This window comes from Osmerus eperlanus, chromosome 12 (assembly GCF_963692335.1).
Source record: "Osmerus eperlanus chromosome 12, fOsmEpe2.1, whole genome shotgun sequence".
Classification (NCBI taxonomy): Eukaryota; Metazoa; Chordata; class Actinopteri; order Osmeriformes; family Osmeridae; genus Osmerus; species Osmerus eperlanus.
The window spans coordinates 16,654,731-16,677,048 of NC_085029.1; the positions used below are offsets into that span (position 1 = coordinate 16,654,731).

The 22,318-nt window shown below is 47.4% G+C and overlaps 1 protein-coding gene across 3 annotated transcripts in view; it reads right to left on the reverse strand.

Moving 5' to 3' along the window:
- The window catches only part of adkb (adenosine kinase b), a 78,691-nt gene that overhangs the window by 54,614 nt on the left and 1,759 nt on the right, over nt 1-22,318 (reverse strand). For all 3 annotated transcript variants that reach the window (XM_062474418.1, XM_062474420.1, XM_062474419.1), the window contains exons 2-4: nt 22,033-22,107; nt 21,670-21,723; nt 10,247-10,325 (exon numbers count right to left, since the gene is read on the reverse strand). In XM_062474418.1, coding sequence (XP_062330402.1) covers nt 10,247-10,325; nt 21,670-21,723; nt 22,033-22,107 — 208 coding nt within the window. The remainder of the gene's footprint in view (nt 1-10,246; nt 10,326-21,669; nt 21,724-22,032; nt 22,108-22,318) is intronic.

The following is a 22,318-nucleotide window of genomic DNA, read 5'->3' on the forward strand; positions in this document are numbered from 1 at the left end:
CCTCTCTCTCTCTCTCTCTCCTCTCTCTCTCTCTCCTCTCTCTCTCTCTCCTCTCTCTCTCTCCTCTCTCTCTCTCCTCTCTCTCTCTCCTCTCTCCTGTCCTCTCTCTCTCTCCGCTCTTCTATCTCACTACTCTCTCTCTCATTCTTTTCTCTGCCTCCCACTCACTGCTGAAGAGGCTGTCACACTGGTTTGCCTTTTGTTGTGGTGAGTCTGGAGAGGAAGTACAACATGTCCTAGTTAAAGCAGTGCCCCATCTGCCTGGCATAATTAGACAATTATGCTAGAAGGATCCGTCATTAATTCCTTTGTGGTGGGCATTTTCACACCACAAAAGGATCCTAGCTTTTTCTCTCTCTCTCTCTCTTTGCAGATTTCTGCCCACTTACCATGGGGAATGGTCATTGTGAGGTATCGACAACTATGGCATCTATGGATAAAGTGTTATTCTCCAGCAGATATTGAGTGGTTTCTCTCCGGGTAGTCAAAGGCCAAGGGGACTATCAGCTGATTTATAGTCATCAATGGAGGCAAGAAACCGGACAAAATCAATAAAAGCACTGTGATGCTCAGGTACTCAGAGAACAGCACCTGACCCACATGCATCTGACAAGCACAAGTAAAGAATAGGGTCCCTTGTTTGTTAAGATGCCAGATTCCGAATTTGGAAGTGTAACGACCACCACTGGCAAACCAAAACAGAACACACCAAACCCTCCGCACTGCCACGGTGTTCATCTGACATCACAAGTCTGTCTTACCTCAGTGGGACCCACACCAATTAGGAGCTGACTGACAGAGAGGAGGAGCTTGCTTATAAAAGAAAGAAAGTGATTGGCTTGTTCTTCCTCCCGCGGCATGAGTCGAACACTACGGGAAAGATCTGAACGTGGAGATGAGCGACAAACATGCTCGGCACATGCACGAGGGAGGGCTGACACAGGCGTGACATCACACGGCACCTGTGATGCAGATCACTTTCCTCGCCGTCGAACGTTTGCTGTCATGTAAAGAACAACCCCGTAGTGTATTCACAAGCCCACTAAATATCTCAGCTTGACAGAGGCATGTGGGAAGATGTCTTACAGTGGAACTCAAATCTGATTAAAGCTGTGATCTAATCAGCCATGAATTCATCTGCACAGACAAGCAGGCAAACAGGAAATCACCGCAGAGGATTCTGCACAATTATCAAAAATCTCACAGCGGTACATTCAAATTCTAATTAGGACATATTATCTTAATTGCTAAGGAGATGCAAATCACAACAAGGTTAACACTGCTCCCTTAACATGCAAGAGAACATGGGGTGGGAGCCTCTTAAATATTCACTGAATCAGCTTGACTTGTTCGACATGAGAGGCTGTCGTTTGGTGACGCTTCCCCCCTCGTAGGGGTGATAATCCTGGCACTGAGGAGGCAGCAGCTCTGCCGGATAACAGAGTAAACATCTAATTGCTTTATCTTCTCTTATCCATTTTCCTTTTCTTCCGTGGATCCGAGCTGGGCAGTGGATCATCGACGGCCAACTCGTGGCGGGAGGAAAACATCAATGGTTTATGTACTCCAGACGCCAGTGCTTCCCCAAAGAAAAGTTGTCAAAAAAAACTGCGTTGGCCCCCCCCCCCCCCCCCCCCCGTGGTACGCTGCAAATTGACGGCCATAAATTGTGTCTGACAGGTGCGCACTGTAACTCTGCAGACATAAGACAGCAGTGTGACAGCCGGCACAAGGGGTAACAGTGACAGGAGAGGAGCATGTCATTGAACATGGATTTATGAAGACGCCTAGACTGAGGGGATGATCCATCAGTACAGTCATACAGCACTGAACGCCATCATGTACCCAACACAACCACCAGCTCCAATTGGCTGTGCCTTTTTAACGGCATAAAGTAGAGCATTACAGGAGTGCTAATGCTTTAAAGGATATGGTATCTGTGAGGTAACATGCCATTTGCTGCTGTTTTTTGTCGCTGGAGGAAGATGTGTTGCCACCCATAAAGACTATTTTCAATCCGGTACTTGCCTAATTGGTGGAGTTCTGCTTTGATACAGCGCTCCCGTTTCTCCGGAGGTCCTTACAGTAATTACAGAGTGTGGCAGCTTTAAACTCACACCAGACATTTCAAAACATCAAAATCCTGACATGAAATAATAAACTATAGATGGTCTATGTTTTTAAAGAGAGATTTGGGAGTTTTTTCCTGTGAACTGGCTTGCAGAAAGTGGTCACCCACGTCCAGTGAAGTGAGTTTAACACGTTTACACGCACGCACGCACACGCACACGCACACACAGTCTTATTGGCTAGAAATGAATGGATGCCTCTGGAGCTCCTAGAGTCTATACCAGGGTCTATACCAGGGTCGACAGCTCTGATCACTCCTGAGAAAGCTAAACCTGCTTGGGGATCGCTTTACAATTCTCAGGGGCTCGAATAACCCGCTGGTGAACTGATCCTGCTCGCTGATCCTCTGGTATTGGGTTAGGAACGTGTGAAGCGGCCTGTTGGGAACGAGCTCGTTGGATATCAACATCCTCACTTGATGTTGCTGTAGCCGAGCAGATTGTTTGACTTGATTAGTGTGTGCCTGGTGTGAGGCTCCCCATCCCCGAGCCCTGCAGACACGGGTGTCAGAGGGAAAAGGGCTCTCCAAAGTCTCAAGGTGGAGCCCATTACCCTGAGTGAGAGCACTGTAAGTTAATAGGATTTGCTCCCGATCAAGAGACTGAGCTATTTCCTGGGGCTGTTACAGGCTGAAGCACAAAAATAAATGTTCCTTTATTCAACACTATTAAGCCCCCCCCTCTCCTCCCACATCCCCCACCAGCACCTGACCCCCCCCCCTCCCCCCCCTCCTTCTCTTGTAGCGATGTCTGTTATTACACCAGGAGGCTGTGCTCTCTCTCTCTCTCGCGCTTTTTTCAAACAGCCAGTAAAAGTAAAAGGTTGGCACTTTTTGTCTAAAGGAGCCATTTGTTCAGGTGAAAATTAGACTTGCACGGTAAGCAGTGCCTTGGCTGCGGTCGGACAGGGAGGGGATTTCAGATTAATCAAACGAACTATATAGCAGGAGGGTAATCATTGAAGAGTAATTGCCAAGAGGGTTTGTGTAATGTATTCTTCTCCCCCTGAGGTAAAACCTTGTAGCAGGAAGGGGGGATAATAGAGTAAGGGGATCTGAATATAAAAATGTTTGCTGCTCTAACCCTTAACTCGGAGCTTAACCCTGGCCCCAGTCAGTAATTACGGAGTTAATTGCCAACTGATCTGAGGACTGGGGTCCATCCAGCTGCGGTGCAGATATCACTTAGGCTAAAGGACCTCCCTCGGAGGTGAGATGGATCACAGGCCATCTTCTACAAACTAATCGACATCAAGGACAATTAGCCCGTGCGGAGGTGACTCTCCTAGACTTCAGCCCTGTCACTGACGATTCTCACCATGACAATTCTCTTTGTGATATTTATTTATTTATCATTCTTTTTTTTTAAACCAAAACCCATAGCAATTCTCTTTTTGAGTTTGGCATAATAGCGGCACATCAGAGATGTGAGACTGAAAGCGTTTTTTGGGGGGGAAATGTCGATTCTCTCAGAAGAAACCGCCAGCCTCGGTTTGTCTTTGGGAGCGGCGAAACCTTGCGAGAGCATACAGCAGACTTGGATTTCTCCCCCCGCGTCCTGGCACAACTCACTCAAGAAATGTGAACGTCTTCAGTTGAGCTGAACAGTTAACTCCAGCCTGTGCTGCCATGAAAGCCGGTGGGAGAGCTTGGAATAATCTGGGCGATGTTAATGATGCAATTTATATGTGAGGGGACCGGTGTTTGGCAGGCTCTTTACGACTGAGCGAGCTGCACAACTCTGAGAGCTCCCAGCACCCCCTGCTAGATGGAGGGGGTGGAGGAGGAGAATGTCAGAGCTCATGTGAAAAAAGCAAGCAGACCCACCACTGATAAGAGCCATTACTATTAGTGTCTGTCTGTCACCTGCTGTGCGTCATCCAGCCTGCTTCTCCTACCGCCCCCCAACCACCCCCCCAACCCCTCCCCATCCCTCCATCCCCATTTACCTGAGGCGCATCACTTCAAATTTGCACTTTCTCACCTACACATTTTTCCATCCTGTCACAGAAAGTCAGTTTGGTTGAAACCTGTGAGGCCAGCCTCAATGCTGAACCACTGTGTGTTTCTCAGCTCGCTACAGGTGAGAATGACTGAGATACCCAGAACCAGGCTGCAATTTCCTCTAAAAACATATGGCAACCATCCCCACAACAAGCCATTTCATTTCAATTGGTGTAACAAAAAAGATAGTTTCGAAACTATGGATAAAATGCTGTCCACAGTCCAATCATTCACTAGGGGCTATACTTGTGGGTTATAGTGAGGCGCAATGGGAAGTTCCAGAGCTCTTTAAACTTCTAACCTTGAGAGAAATGAACAGTAATTGCAGGCTGTTCTGTATTTTCTTAAAATCTTTTTCATCATAATATTTAAAGCTGTTTCTCTTAGTTGCTATGCAACACTTCAACCACAAGAGCAGGGGCATGTAGGGAATGTGCCAAATAAATACTACTGCCACAGTCCTTCTACAGATGGAGATACTAGAAGGGGCGCACACTAAATAATCACATGGAAATGTAGAGCGGTTGGAGAAAACACAATCACCCTTTCATTCATCAGTCGTTTGACCTATGTCAACTGATATTTCCAACCAATAGCCGGTGTAATGAACCATTGTTTTCTGTCTGAATGGTTCTGATCCCAGTCCTCAGACATGGGGAGCAGCGTGGTTCATTGTTTCAGCACATACTCAAGACTCTGCCCCTAACTGCGGAACAACATTTCGCGTCAGGCATTCAGACTCTGTCCATTACAACCTCATCATGACGCGAGGACGCCGTCAGATACACGCGCGCGGCTGTCGACTCTTTTTCCGATTCCTGTCAAGAGTTTGCCCAGAGCCTTGACAACTGTACACTATAAAGCCACCAAACCGGAGGACGAAAAGCATGCGGACCAATCGTGCAGTTTTCTTCCTTAGCCTAGAACCAAGGACTCGAAGCAAGGATGCGTTACGCAAGACATCACATTCAATTCCACTGCCGGCCTCTGAGCCAACATGATCCACACAGTGTGTCTGCCTCCAGAGCCCTCAATGTTAATCAACATTCTTCCCAATGCATACTTATGAGTTACTCTACTCCCCGCGTCTTCCCCTTGGCTGCTTAAATTAAGTAGCGAATTTGACGGCAAATTAACTTCAACAGCCATGGTAATATGTCACCTATACAACGAGATGCGATGTTTCTCAACACACAGACGCAGAAACCGGAGCAACAGAGTGTGAAATGAAATCAAACGATTTATTTTCATGCGGGAGTTGAAATTCAAGAAAACACAAGAAAAGGAAAGACACGGAACGGGGCCATCAGCTGTTTCACAAATCCCTCTGATAAGAGAGACTTGGATAATCACCCAGACAACCTTTCCAATCGTGATCACAGAGACTTAGATTAAACACACACTGGTAATAACTGGAACACACAGACACAAAGTGGTTGGAATGGGGAGAGGATCACTCGTTCAGATGGTGTGATGGGACCCGTCGAGATCTCTTCACTTCATCACTGAGTAAATGGCGAAGGCAGATGCGACTTCCCAGCTGCCTCGTGGCGGGTGACATTGAAGCCCACGCATGAGCACATCGCTCATCAAAGTGAATGAGGCGTCGCTTGTGCTTCCGCCGGTTGTGCGGAGGGGAGAAAACAATCGAGGCCTCCGCAAAAAACGCACACCTGGAACGTCGAGGCGAGGTGAGGAGGTGGGAATCCATTTGGTGAGTCCTCTCGTCTCTCGCACGGCTTAATGGACTGTGACCCTCGGCTGCTGGGAGAACGGGGATGAATAGGCTAAGCTCGGGTGTGTCGTAGCAAAAGGAGAAGACATACAACAAAAGTGCTTGGCATTGGTGCTAATGGCAGAGCTGCAATTAACCTGTCTTAAAACAAACAAGAGCCTTTGCTTTAACAACAGAGGTGTGCTTGAGAGGGCTGGTTTCAGAAACATAAAAAGGCTCACCAGGGTTTGGGTTTTAATCAGTCATTAGCATGCTCATTTCAGCACAGCTTCACAGGGATATACACAACCTCCTCATAACACACACACACACACACACACTGTGATCATGAAATCAAAGCTCTTCAAAAACTAAAGAACAATTTCCAATTGAAGGGCTTAAAACACCCCTACAACCTTCCTGGGAGGTAAGAGATATGTGCTTGAACGTGAAACATAGAGAAAGGTGATTATGGATCAGATTTAAGCAATAAACAGGAAGGTAAACCTCCGACCCCCTTCTCTCCTTCTGTTACATACACGTCAGGACATCCTCCTGAAACCTCAGCCACATACTCCGGCACAAAACGCCTCTTTCTGCCTTTTTCCCTCTCCTAAGTGGGAACAGACCCAGGGCATTTCTTGATTCAGACCTTTCGAATGGAGGCCAGTCGCGTTTCTTTATTTATTTAACAGAACGAGCTGTAAAGCCAAACATGAGGTCATGGAATATCTTCACCCCCAGGAATAAGGCTGTGCCTACAATAAGACATCAAACCCAGTTTAAGTATCCCTACAAAATATGAGCTGGTGAGGACCTTTTCTCAAGTCAAGTTGAGCTGAGGGATTTTTCTGGCTTTTTTTCCCCTTATTCTTTTTCCCCCTGTTCTAAATAGAACTTTCAACAGTACCGTGCACATGAGCTTCCAATTAAGAGTTCAGAGCTTCCATTCCAAGCTAGGCCCCACTCACCCCTTCCACAATCGACAACGTCTGAGGAAATGTTAAACAGGCATCATAACCATAACAAGAGACTCCAGATTTATTAAAAAAGCTTCAATCTTATAAACAACAATTCGAAGACTCGAGTGAATTGATGATGTAATTTAACTCCGCGATTTCAAACCATGTAGGAAAATGTCGTTAATCACACTTTCCGGTCATGTCTACACTTAGCATACATAAACATGCAGGCTTGTACTTCTCCTACGGCCGCTGAAATAAATTGGGGGGGGACCCCTATAGCGGAAAATAAATTGATGTCAATAGAGTTGATATGTGAGAATCTTAATGAAAACATCCAGTTTACAAGAAACATTGCATTTGCATTTGTAATACGATCCAGATCCCAGGTAGCGGCAGGAGCTCCTGTGAGGTGGGCTTTGCTCGCAGACTTCAATCTTTGGGCCCGCCTAAGGACCTGTTTGGCAGACTTTGATGTTGGGTCTAAATGAATTGACTGGGCTTCCTGATACAACCCCCTGCTTTCTCCCTGCCAATAACCCCCACCGACTCTGTCACCTGTGATAAACACCATGCGCGCTCTGTGCGTGTAAATCTTGGAGCACGTGCAACCAAAGACTACTATTTTCCCCCCACTGTTGTATAACGAGTAAGAAATATGATTGTTGTTTGCCCCAACCCCCATCTGTGCAGCAGCCTTTGATGTAGCCGTGGCTGCGTGTGGAAGAGTGAAGCGTGCTGGTGTTTGTAACTTTACAGCTCTGCACATCGCAATGAGTGCTCCAGTAGGGGAACCTTTGTGTAAGATGCCTCTTCAGGACATAGTGTTGCAGCTTAAGAAAAGGCAACTATACAACACCCCCCTCCTCTCTCCTCTCCCTCCCTCCCTCCCTCATATCTCTCCTCCTCTCTCCTCTCTCCTCTCTCCCCCCCCCCCCTCCCTCTCTCCCCCCCTCCCTCTCTCCCCCTCCCTCCCCGCCCCCCACGTTCCTGAGGAACGTGGAGGAGGGGGGAGACTTCCCCAGTTGCCAGTGGAGTGATCTAATGAGATACGCGAGATGTGAGGTGACACAGATCGACGAGTCCTGGCGCACGAGTATGGAAGTAAACAAATGCTGTGGAGCGTGTGCCATGGCACTGGAGGAGATGCGTCACACTGTGCGCTTCTGGGGCAGGAGAGGGTGGAGCAGGTGGAGCAGGGTTAGGAGAGGGGCGGGGGGCGGGGCCTGGACGTGTCCTACCTCTGGTCGGTACTGCCAACTTAGCAAACCACAAACCTTACGGCGAACGATCTGGGCGATCTCGAACACGCAGAGAGATGAGCGATAGAACAACACTGATCTGGCCAAGCTTCGGTCCGGTCAGCTGAGCTTCACCCCAATCTCATTAGCATTGATTGGGCGCCCCCGACAAGGCTGAGGTATTCCTTGACGACACGGCCGTCTAAACTCGGATGAAACAGGAATATTTAACCTGTTACGGGCTCAAATGAAGCGGTTGTGTTTGGTGGGGAAGGGTTTCTTCTCCTAGCGTCGATGATGCATTGATCCTCCCACACCATGGGGGTTTTCTCAGTGTGCACCACGCCTCCAGAGCTCAGTCTCTGAACATTTCTCTCTTCCAGCGGTGCCGGTGCTCCTGAGCAAAGCTGGCCTGGATTGAGCATCTCGTTTAGTCGGCAGGGCCCTTTGATGTGGATTCAGTGCTGCAGTGCATATCATCGTGTTTGAAGGTTCAGCAGCCACAATACAGCACAGTTTGAAGTTTCACATATTGCAGGTGCTACAATGTGATAATCTGGGAACCAGTTATGCATTATACATTTTTCTTAAAAGAACACCATCACCTGAAATTTAGGACATGGAAAAGGCATCGCTTCAAGATATATTGACAGGGGATATGTTGGCGACGTATGTGCCAGATGAATAAAAAAGATACCCCCCGTTTGTTGCATTTCAGAAGCAACTTCTCTGCATCTTCACTCTGAAGGGGATGAAACAGCCAAACAGCCACTGCAGAATGCAGTTTGACTCTGGTCTGCGTGCTCACCAGATCGATTCTCTGCTTTTAACCGGGCAGAGAGGGTGTAAATGCTACGTCTTCAGAATGGGTAGTGAGTGGTGGAATTCTGCAACTCTATCGGGTCTCCCAGGGGAGTGGAAACACGGCCCTAGGCGTTTCCCCTCAATGTCTTCTTAAATAAAACATTAAAACTCCTTGTCAAGGTCTATGTCTTAACTGCAGAAATGGACCAAACAGAATATATGGTTTCAACTAACTACAAGATGGTGGAAATAATCTTTGTTAGGCTCGCAATTTCCAAGGCTGTAATGGAGTCAAACCCACACTCAAGTGGGCTGAACCAACCCAGCAGGTTTTCAAAACACATCTGCATTAATCGCATCAGGCTTGACAGTACGAAAAACAGCCCAGCTAAAAGAATAAAAACCTAGTTGGTGGTTTGTGTCTTTCTGCTTGTCTGAGAAGTACTCTTTGGAAAGTGAGTTTTATGTAAATGCTTCTGATCTTCATAATTAAAGAGTGTTTGCACGGAGGTGCACAGCACTGCGTCTCTTTGAAAGGGATGTTTACTGTCTCTAAAGCATGAAGATGCTGGCTGCCTGAGGGCCTTCCTTCCTGTCTCCCCTCCTGCCTCCCCTCCATCTCTCACTCCCTCTTACTAGCTCAGTGTCTGTCTCCCTTTGACATGCATGCACACACACACTGTGCACACACACACACACTGTGCACAAACACACAGACACACACACACGGACAACAGAACACCACACGCGAGGAAATGGCTGCTCTTTCACAAGCATCAGCCTGTCAATTTGCTACGACAGCCATCCTTCTTTGGAAGCTGCTACACCCCCCCCCCCCCCTCACCACCACCACTCACCCCCCCGCCTGCTTTTCCTTTGTTTATTGGGAACAGAACAAAGTCTTATCAACAACTCATCACTGTACTTTATTTATTTGTACATTTTATTTACTGATTGCAAACAGAATGGAAAAATAAGACTGAGTAATTACTGTGAGTTTAGACAGCTATTTTAGATTTTGGGCCAATCCTCAGTTTGGTTTTGAAGCTTCAATCGGTGGAACAGCCAGGCAAGATATCAGCTTTGTTCGATGTAATTTGTTGTGACATGTTAATTGCGTCTACTTGTAATTCTTCCTAATTGATGTTTGATATGTCTCTGGAAATTAGGCCAACTAGATAACATTGCAAATATTATGAATCCCCCCCCCCCCCTCCTCCTAATTTCATTTCCATGACAGGTTGGATGAATCTGTGCTGCCTAAAATGTTCAAATTAGCTATGAATCTAGGCTCTATATTCTCAGGACTGGCTGACAAACGTACGGCTACAGGCACACTGCAGTATGGTGGAAGCACCCCAGCAACACCGGGGATGGTCGGAGGGAGACTAACCTGGGCAATTTTCACAGAATTCTGGGTGGAGCCACCGGCATGGTATTCAACTTTGCTCTTCTTGACTATTTCTTCAAACCTGAAATACACAAGGTCAGTGTGAGGTGCTTCATGGGAGGGAAATATTCAAGGTTAACCACATGCCACAGGGTTTGTAAACAGGAAACTAAAGACCAGACCTAATAAAAGGTCTGGTGAAGCCAACTGGCTCCCCTTGTAACAGGGACTAACAAGAATGGCTCTTTCTATCTTCAGTACAATTCATATTAAAAGGACTATTCTTTACTATAAGATGGTTCTGAACTACTATGAGTTTATCAGAGGCCTCGGGGGAAAGAAACACTCAGAGGCAAGGATGAAGAGAAGTTGTAAAGTACAGAATATGGGAAAATTATGTTTATGAGACCTTCATAAGGCTGATGTCAACACGCTCAGAGACCTCCCCAAAAAGGTTTGTTTGGGCTTTTGTGTTTATGAAGAACAATAAATGAGGTCATACTTAATTGGCATTTAACAAGATCTGCAGAAAAGATTCTGATACTGTTTAATAAGGAGACAGTCTGGTGGGAGGGTTTGGAATCACTAGTGTTGAGGCTTAAAGTCATTTCATTTTTCTAACCATCTCTTTGGGAGTTTGTTGGGCAGCAGGCTGATCGCATATCTACATTCTACAGCCGTGTTTTATGGCTAGTTAAGTGGTTGGGAGTGTATTAAAAACGTGCATAATAAACTTGAGAGAGGGATACTTTTTCACAATGTTTAAACTCTGACATCCCAGGTGAAAGTGGTTAAGGAAAACATAAACTTGAGTCAAAAACAAATACCAAGGAAATGCTGGATTTTGTTAAACCAGATACTTTACCGCAAAATGTTGGACAGAGGCACTTAAATGTCTGCTTGATAAAAGAAAAAGAAAATGTTCTCCACATCTGCACGTAGTTAGCTATATAAAGGCAAGATGAGAAGCAAAAGTAATTTAGAGCTTGACATCAGCTTGATAAAATGCCAGAATTGTAATGAAATCAAGACATTTGGTACCTCATTGGACACAACGCTTTATTGTTTTATGGCATTCTAAAACCCTGGAGATGTTTCTGTCTCAAGCGTGCATTTTCCTCTCGTGCATTTCGGGAGAGAACCTGTGTTCACACCAAACACACCGCTCTTAGCCACCAAACACACCGCGCATAGCCACCAAACACACCGCGCATAGCCACCAAACACACCGCGCTTAGCCACCAAACACACCGCGCATAGCCACCAAACACACCGCGCATAGCCACCAAACACACCGCGCTTAGCCACCAAACACACCGCGCTTAGCCACCTTAACGCAGCGGCGTGGAAAGCTGAGGGGGGGGGGGTTAACAATCGCAAACCACTGAATTACCCTTCGGTTTATTATACTTATTAACATGATTACTGTATTTTACCTTATCTTAAATTGAAACATAATCTCCAGTCTATAAAAGTCATATTAAATACATGCACATTTGGGGCCAAGTTTGGTGCCGAACGTACAGGGTACCTCGACGAAAAGAATAAGACTTGATTGGGTCTGCCGAGAGCATGATTTGAGTTTATTTCCTGGATGGTTGGCGTGTCCAGTTTTCCGTCTCCCAGGGGACAGCAGAGATGTGGCCCCCAAGCAGAGGAGAGATGAACCTAACTACAGTCGAGATGACGTGACACATTTATAGGGCCTTGGATTTTTCTTCTTCTACACTGTAAATTGAAAACCACCTATTTGAAAGTGTATTTACACCTGGGGAAATTCTGATGACATGGTAAATGGCTCAAGGTATACCACACCATTCCCTACTGGTTAAATGTGTGATTTCACCTTAAATTAACTGAATCAGAGGAGGCAGACTGGAAATGGTGACAATAATCCTTATGGGCCTGGTCATGTACAAAGCATCCTACAAATACGAACCAATACCTTTCACTTCAAGGGAGTTACACTCTTCCAAGAATTTGTTTGGGGTCAAAGGTTCCAAATTCTATACATTTGTACTCCGCTGCCTTGACATGGTAAGAGGCCAACGGCAAATAAACCATGACAAATGCTACTGTGTAACTGTGGCCGACCACCATGATTGTCTCCGAGGTAAAATATAATCTAACAAGGTACGACAGTATCTGTATGCAAACAAATGCTTCAATACACACCGATTTATGTTAGCCAGAGGTGTGCTTCAACCTCTCTGAGTTTAACGAGGCATGTCTAGCTTTCCAAGAAGTGTGAAAGTAACCATTTCTTCTTCAAAGAAAGTCTGCATATCCTGTCTCTAGGCAAAGAAGTCTACCCAAGGCAGCATTCCTTCCCCCCCCCCCCCCCCAAAAAAAAAAAAAAAAACCTTTCCATGCTAGTGGAAAATATGCTAAGCTGGAAAAAAATTTTTTTCCTGAGACACCTGTTATGACTCATTGACAAAGGAAGAATTTGAGCACTGTGGGTGTTTATAACATGAAGGCAGCCAAGGGACTCAAGAACCCATTTCATATAGACACACAGCTTCTGAGGGTTTCAGGGGGGTTTTTCCCCAGAAGAAGTATTTGCTCCACCTTTCAGTGCAGACAGCATGGGGCCTTGCTCTCAGGCCTCCCAAATCCCATCCCAAAAGGACCAGCTGCCTGGAGACCTTTCCACCCTTAAACATCATGTGATCCCATAGTAGTGACACCGTAAACGGGCCCCTCAGCCATTTAGGGTGAGAAAAACCCTTTCCATCTACTGCAGTCTGCTGAGCTCACAATGGGATTTCTGGAAAAAGAAATTGGATTTCGACAGAATGTCCTAGGCTACGGGCAACACGTTTCAGGACTGACCACAGAAGAAACTATTTCAGCCATGCCACACATTCCTGCAATGTAAGGACCCACACTGTTGCATAACATGGTGTTTTCGAAGAGAGATTGCCCCTAACACGACATTCAAATATCACTCGAGTGTAAGCCAGAGGCAGATACTAGATATTTCCACTTTGATACCTTGCAATTTATGACTAATGGTGGCACTTATTAATTCAGAATGAATCGAATAAAATTTAAAAGAGAGTTTAGTGAATGTGATACTTGTGTTCCGATGATACAGTGTCATCCCTCCAACTCCAGAGCCTGCTCCATCTGAAGCCGAACTCAAACGGTCTGGGTAGAACACGACTCAGGAACATCTCATTGTTTACATTCCACGGATAAGAGCCCCCGCCATTCCCCATCAGGGGAAATATGAGAGCTTCCAAAGCACTATGAGTGCTCTCTCCTCTGAATGACTCACAAGTTCCTCCCCCCCCCTTCCCCTCCCCCCCCCTCATCCTCTTCCCCCCCAAAAAATAAATAAATAAAAAAGAACCGTCGAGTAGATTATTTACATGAGGCAATAATTCAAGATTTGCTCTTCTAAGTCTCTTACACGGAGGGCAAGACGAGCCCATTTACCCAATCCCTCTTCATTCCCCTTTGATGTTAGCCTATCTCAATAAGACCGGATGAGTGCCCTAAAATCCCCATCGAGTGATTTCACAGGAAGAACAAGTCTCAGTTAATCAATGGCTAGATTGGATCTGGATCCTCGGGTGCTGGTCTGCCTGAAAAGTCCTCCCAAGTGTTTGAGTGCACACCGGGGTAATTCATTGCTAATGATCGCCTCGGCACCCACTCTCCTCCTAGCCACTCGGCCCTATTTAATTGCCTCGTTCACGTTTAAACAGCTTACAAATCACAAGGACAGGCAGGGAAACATGATCAAACGGCCCCATCGCCCAATCAGGGGCGGGCAGGGGAAGGGACGGGCGGGGCCTTCTCCTCTGCTCCCCTCGGGGGTTAAGGGAGGTGGGGGCACAGTAACAGTAAATTATCTCGGCTCCGTCTACAGGAGGCAAGTACATGGGAAAAGCCAGCTCCATCTCACACACACACACACACACACACACACACACACACACACACACACACACACACACACACACACACACACACACACACACACACACACACACACACACACACACACACACACACACACACACACACACACACACACACAGACAAACTCGCAAGCCCACGGTAGGGGTCCAGAACAGTTAAAAGCATCGGGTAATCCCTGTTTCAACAAAGGCATCTGCTGTGGGGAAGCGTTCTAGAACAATCCGGTTCCACAGTCTGGGCGAGCATCCCTCTACGCCGGCCCTACTTCCGGAGACAGAGAGACAGAACTCAGGCTTGATGCACAGTAATTGTTTCCATAGGTCATGCAGGGGGGAAAACAGCTCCAGGATGTGATGAAAAGAGAACACGTGGGTGAGGAATATTGTTGTTTTCCCCCCCTCCCAATTAAATTGTTTGTCAAACCCTTCACAAAGGGTTACGCGGTTTATCTGTTTAAAATCAATACGCCCGTCTCAGTGTGAAAGCTTGTCCCGACACAAGACGGGCCCATTAATTATTCTGTTGGGTGTGCTATCGCGGGGGCTGCTCAAGGTTGAGCCTTATCTTTTCTTATTTCAAATCAATAATTATCCTCTCCCTCTCTCCCCTTCAGAAATAGATGTGCTTTTCATTCAGTGCCTACAGTGCCTCACTGTGTAGCAACCGATGATGAAGGCAGAATGAATGGAACATGTGTATCGGGTGTGGGGGTGGGGGACATTAGGGCAGCATGTGAAAGAATGAGGTGTGTTAAGTGCGAGGCACCAAAGACTAATGATATAGACCCAACAGGCAGCCTCGTTCCTGTCATCCGACATGTTCCAAACCCTGGCCTGGAGGGATGACAGCTGGGATTTACACAACAGCATTATGATATGATCTGCCAGGTATCTCAATCTATTTAGTATGAATGTGCTATTCATCTCCATTGCATTAAATCATGTAACTCCCACAGAACACCCCAGTCTGTAGACACGCTGAGCCTTCCCACAACATTATAAACAAGATGCCCATTAAAGTGTGCAATTACATGGCCGTAATAGCTGAATAATTGCATTAGAATGTAGAAACAACAAATGCAGAGCCCCCCTAATATTCAGCCCATTTGCTGGCGTTAATAGGACTGGCGTTGTCCTTAATTAAGCTCCACTCGAGGATTAGGGGGGGAAATTTGGTCATGGAGGATGAGTTCATATTATTTCCTCTGAAACGTCACAGGTTTTTGGCGCTGCAGAGTGAGGCGTTGTTGTCATGCTGTAGGGAGCGGATGCAGGGGGAGAGAGAGACAGGGAGAGGGAGTGTGGAGAGAGAGGGAGAGAGAGGGAGTGTAGAGAGAGACAGGGAGAGAGAGAGCGGAAAGGAGGGAGTGTGGAGAGAGAGGGAGAGAGAGGGAGTGTAGAGAGAGGGAGAGAGAAAGGGAGAGGGGAGTGTGGAGAGAGGGAGAGAGAGGGAGTGTAGAGAGAGGGAGAGAGAAAGGGAGAGGGGAGTGTGGAGAGAGAGGGAGAGAGAGGGAGTGTAGAGAGAGGGAGAGAGGAGTGTGGAGAGAGAGGGAGAGAGAGGGAGTGTAGAGAGAGGGAGAGAGAAAGGGAGAGGGGAGTGTGGAGAGAGAGAGCGGGAGGGAGTGTGGAGAGAGAGAAACAGAGAGAGAGAGCAGGAGGGAGTGTGGAGAGAGAGACAGAGAGAGAGAGAGAGAGAGAGAGAGAGAGAGAGAGAGAGAGAGAGAGAGAGAGCAGGAGGGAGTGTGGAGAGAGAGAGACACAGAGAGAGAGAGCAGGAGGGAGTGTGGAGAGAGAGAGACAGAGAGACGGTGGCTGCTTGTCTTCTCCAGAGGATTGAGATTTGAAGCCCGGGCACAAAGCCTTTGAGACCCTTCCCTCATCTCTGAGGTTGATACCAGGATCTTGGTGATTCACAATGCTCCGTGTGAATAATTCCACCTGCGCCCCCCCCTGCTGTGCAGACCATATGGCCCAGTGTGAACTTTAGACACACAGAGAGTGCTGCTCACCAGTCAGGACTCCCACTACTAACCCCTAGGTGTGGAGAAATGATGGCCAGATAATACCCAGCCTACACCTGTGAGGATGTGAACCACACCATCTCCCTTGAGAGTGTGTGTGTGTGTGGCAGGAAGGTGGGGGAGGTTAATGCTGACTAAAAATAGCGGCGAGCATGCTTTCTGAACATGCTGTTCGTGGAGGGAAGAGACGCCCACATTTTAATTATAAAACATGTAAAAAAAAAAAAAAACGCCCACACGTATTGAAATGTGGATTATGTTTTGTTACAACCTGCTTGACTTGGATGTTTCCTTCTGGCGCCCCCTGCTGGTAGTGTGTGTCAACAAGCGGCGGCACTGGGGCGCAACTACAGGCTTAATTGAGATTGCATCAGCCATCTCTGATGATACAGCATGCCTGGGACATCGCACTCACACAGAGTGTTTGGTTTTTATTAAGTGTTTTTCTTTTTTATTATTATTAAAAGTTACCGACGCAAAAACACAGAAGGAAAATGGGATACTTGAAATTAATGTGAAACCCAACAAATGTCGTCACGTGGGTTTTTTCTTCTTTTTTTTTTTTTCTAAAAAGGCACATTAGGCACATTTCAGAAATCTGTGTGGCTATTCGGTCTATGTAAAAGCACACAATATTTTTGGGGGCCGTCTCAATTAGCATGGGAGAGTTATCAATCCTCTCTCTCTCTCTCTCTCTGACTGAGGTCACTGATGGATGTGGGTTGATGACCTTTGCCCTCAGTGGAAAGAGAGGCGGATGTGTTGACCCTAATGGGCTGGTGGAGGTGAACCGTGGTGCTGTGGAGCAGCACTCAGCCTCCGCAACACACCCAGCAAGCTGGGGTGGAAGTGACGGAGGGGGTGGAGCTGCAGTGTGTCCACACGTTCAGGCAAGCATGAGTGCATCCAGTGAAGTGGGGCGATGGAAAGCACATGCAGCCCAGCCCAGCACACACACACACACACAGTATGTACACACAACAGCACGCACGCACACACAAACTGCTCCTGTGCGCTCTCTCTCCCTGACACACCAGGATGGATCCGTCGGCAGGGGGGGGGGGGGGGGGGGGTATCCAACGCTCACAATTCCCCTTGTTATAATTTTTTTTAAGACAATACAGGCTGGGGAGGGGGGGGGGTAGAATGAGGGAGGGGAGTCAAGTGTGTTTACAGAGCTGCATCTATCACACAGACCCAGGAGCCAGAGTGTTTAGCATGTACTCATTGAGAGGGGAGCCTTTGTTGTTTTCCTCCCAGTAAGCAGATTGAGCTGCACAGACAGCAGGCTGTGTGTGAGATGCACACAGACAGCAGGCTGTGTGTGAGATGCACACAGACAGCAGGGTGTGTGTGTGGCAGAGGCACCTCCACTGATCTCCTGTGTCGTGTGATGATGTGTGTGTGATGTGTGTCTCAATCCACCACTGATCCCCTGACTCAGACCCGTTGGTGATGTGAGCCCCCCCCATCACCCCCCCTTCCTCTGCCCTCCCCCTTACCCCCTCCACCCCCTCACATCGTTCCCAACTCCCCCCCACAATCAGTCTCCCACCACCCCCCCATTGCTCCCCTATACCCCCCCATCCCTCACTCCCTGTACACCCCCCCAATCCCCCCCTTACTTGCTTTCCCATCCTGAATGCTAATAACAGGCAGCAACACTGCACTCCTGAATTATTCATGCAGCGACGGGTCACACGACATAATGAGCAGTTTACTCTCGTTCAGGATGCGATTGTGACGCCGCTAATCTGCATTTAGCAGAGAGAGAGACAGGGACAGTGACAGAGGCAGGGAGAGAGACAGGGACAGTGACAGAGGCAGAGAGAGAGACAGGGACAGTGACAGAGGCAGAGAGAGAGACAAGGACAGTGACAGAGGCAGAGAGAGAGACAGGGACAGTGACAGAGGCAGAGAGAGAGACAGGGACAGTGACAGAGGCAGAGAGAGAGACAGGGACAGTGACAGAGGCAGGGAGAAGGGAGCCCTGATGAACTTAATTGCTGCGAGCAGACATCCTCTGAACAAGCCTGTGCCATAATCCTGAGATGAGATGGTAAACAATTCATTAGGATTGGACGGTCCCGTCACAGTCCTGAGGTCTGAGCGGGCCTCGTGTTGAGGAGCGAGAGAGTTCCGTTTCTGATTGGTTAAGATGACGGAGCCTGACAGGCTGTGATCAGATGAAATGTATTTAAGATCAAAACCTCCTGTTTCTCACAGAGACATGAAGCTGTCAACCTGTCAGAACGTTGTTCTAGATCAAGGATGAAGACATGAGGTTGCCCCCTGCAGGACAGAAAAGGCATGTGTATCTGGAGATGTGTCTAAAGCAGCCATTAAAACAGAAAACGACGCCAAAATAAAACACCGGCCAACTAAACGGACGTCATGAAGAAGTGTCAGGGGGCCATATTTATTTATTTCTTGCATTGTACTTTGGGTGTTAGTGAAAAGTGCAATGCACGACTATGCTTGAGATCATCCTAATCATTACAGATAGGACCAAATCATAGACCATTGGCCACTGTGGTTCCACAACTAGACTATGTCTGAAAATCACAAGGCGTTCACATCCTCAAAACATGGCAAAGACGGTTTCATTCCCACAATGTCATCTGAAGCGCAATGGCGGTTTTCCGCCACATGATGGCGATCTTGACCAACAAATCCACAGCTGATGTTAACTCACAAAAATGTTCCCATGTGTTTATCTAACCGTGTCCTTAACAAAGCATTAAAAAAATCTAAAACATTACAAACTCAAATCTTCTTAAATCTGGATATCATTCGTAGAGATGACAGTTCATGTCTTGAAACCACAAACGTTGTGCCATGTCAAGGCAACTTCTGAAACTTCAGCTAGGAAACCCCAGCTCTGCAGCCTCATGCTGCAGGAACACATGCAGAGGAGGAAGTGTGGTTGAGCTGTGGGGAAACACCGCTCTCCTCCACCGCTCTCCTCCACAGTGCACCGCACAGTGTGGATACAAGCCTCAGCTAAATGAAGACATGAAAGGAGTTTCTGAAGTTCCCCACTACAGTCCAAATCCTGTATTTGTTTTCACAGTGAAACAAAATGAGGCATTGGGACTTGAAACAAGTGCTCCTGTGTACAGCTGCATTATTTCTCACTGAAGGTGAGATCCCCAGTTTGGAGGGACAGGACCATCCAGTGACCTGGTCATCCAGTGACCTGGTCCAGACAGTGACCTGGTCATCCAGTGACCTGGTCATCCAGTGACCTGGTCCATCCAGTGACCTGGTCCATCCAGTGACCTGGTCAGACAGTGACCTGGTCCAGACAGTGACCTGGTCCAGACAGTGACCTGGTCCATCCAGTGACCTGGTCATCCAGTGACCTGGTCCATCCAGTGACCTGGTCCAGACAGTGACCTGGTCCAGACAGTGACCTGGTCAGACAGTGACCTGATCCATCCAGTGACCTGGTCATCCAGTGACCTGGTCAGACAGTGACCTGATCCATCCAGTGACCTGATCCATCCAGTGACCTGGTCATCCAGTGACCTGGTCCAGACAGTGACCTGGCCAGACAGGAAGGTTCATGGATCATATAGCCCAGCACATCCATTTATCAGATCACCACAGGATTAGGCGGCCTCCGACAACGAACAGAGCATTGAATTCAGAGATTACCACGGGGTCCTGTGCTGAATAACGTTTGTCCCACTGCGAAGTAGAACTTCTAGTTTGGTAAATTTGGAAGATAGTTTAATGACTGTTTTAGTTTAATGACTGTTTTAGTTTAGACCTTAGAAAAGCCTTCTGCATTTTGGGGGATAGCAGTAAATACAAAAGGCCATGGCTGTGAGAATAGTCTGGGTTGCCACAACAAAAACACCTGACTATAAAATGGAACCGGTATTCTGTAATAGTAGAAGGCTTCATCACATATTTCTGCACCCCAGGAAGAGAAACAGGCGTTCACTGGAGAACCTTCCCTGTGCTCCCCTTAACCAGCAGAACAAGCTCATAGTCAGGTAAAAAGCTGTAAGTGACACACCATGCGGAGAGCTGTGGGGCTCGTGGGCACATGCATTGAAATGCATAAGGCTGGGGAATTAACCGGTAAAGCCTCGTGATAATCCTGCCCTGACCCTGTGTGAGGCCATTACGGTGTCTGTCAGGCCCAAGATAACAGTGCTGTCATTGTATCTGGAGAGCTGCTTTGCATCAGGGCTGACAAGCTATGTTCCTGGTATCTTTGCCATTTGTAAAAGCCCCTGATTGGGTATCTTGCGGCCCTGTTATATTTAGACTTCAGTATCAGGATTTGGTAATCTATGCATGACGAAGAATGACACGAGTATTTCCCTGCACGTTATTGAACGAGGCTAAGGTCTAACTAAAGTGTTGCGCTGACTTCATGTGCAGACTAGGGGAATGTCACAACGAGCCTGAAAAAAAAACAGTAAATGAAAAGTAATTTCGGGGCAGTCTCTGAATTCCAAAGCTTCTAGCTGACGTCAGTATGATCTGTATCAAACACAGACCCCAGAAGCCTGTCTGCCATTTGGTGCGTAGGACGCCCCTCTAGTGAGAGGATCCACCGTTAGCCACTCCCCCTTTGTGTCCCACTGCAGAACAGGAAGAATGTACACTTTGGACTGTCCGTAAACAGATCTATGTCTTAGCATCAACAGATGTCTTCCAGTGCTAACAGCCCACACAGCACTCATCACCTTCAGGATTTAGACATCCTGTTGTGTAAATCAGCATGTGTATCCTTACATGATACACAGGTCTGCTACAGGTTACATGAGCAGGACTGGCTTTAACCCTTGTGCTGCCTTCGGGTCACATGACCCAAAGGTTCATAACGAACCATCGTTGTGTTTACCCAATACAAAAACAAATAAAAATATTTTTATTTTAACCTTTGCAATGTGGGGGGTCTGAGACAGCCCAACGGTTAAAAGAAAAAGGCTTCACTTTGTTTTTGTATGCGGTAAAGTTGTCGCAATACAACGGTGGGTCACAATGACTGATGGGTCATGTGACCCGAAGGCAGCACAAGGGTTAAGGGAGTGTCGGCTGAACCAGAGGGACACATTCCCACACACAGATGATTGCAGTTGTGTTGTTTCAGGGCAGGCAGTGTTTCAAAGCCTCTACCTTGCTGTGCCCCATGGCAGGAAGGCAGAAGATCATCGCCCTGTGGTGTGGGGGGAACACACACGGCCGGCCGGGCGCATTCTCAGGCCAATAGGGGCAGTGTGGTCCAAACGAAGATTTGACACGTTGGGGGGAGGGGGGGAGAGAGGATGAAGTGCAGCTGCCCTCTCACGAAAGACTGATTTACAGACACTTTAGTGTGAGATCTATTTAGAGAAACCCTTACTAAGGCAAGATGCACCTGGGGAGGGGCCGGGGGTATGAATGAAGCAGGGATCGTTTTTCCTCACATCGTTCAGTGGGGATCATCTGAGCATCACAGTAGGACACTTACAAGGCTTTGTGTTGGTCTTCAGCTAGGATCTGGTCGTTGGGCTTCAGTCCGTATCTGTGGAGACACACACACACACACACTCCAGAGTGAAGTCTCTCCCACACTTACCATGCCGTGCTTAAGTCTGAGGCACCCAAGATATTTGACAAAAATATTCAGCTAAACATTTCATGTCTTCTGTATTTGTACTGCAGTATAAAAGGGACATTTTGTATTTGGTTTTTCATTTCATCATCTTAAACCATTTTTGCGTAACTTTTTTTTTCAATCATTATTTGTGCCTAAGACTTTTGCACAGTACTGTAGATCACCAAGCCAGAATGAGGAAGATGTTGTGAGCTGTTGGAAGCTTCTTGAACGTACTTGTCGAGGAAGTCCTTATCCACCACAGCGGAGATGTCCAGCAGGGGGTTGCCCATCCCGAACAGAGTGTTTTCACTGTGGGGTTGAAAAAAGGGAGTCAGGTGGCTGAGCGGTTAGGGAATCGGGCTAGTAATCTGAAGGTTGCCAGTTCAATTCCCGGCCGTGTCGTGACGTTGTGTCCTTGGGTAAGGCACTTCACCCTACTTGCCTCGGGGGGAATGTCCCTGTACTTACTGTAAGTCGCTCTGGATAAAAGCGTCTGCTAAATGACTAAATGTAAAAAAGC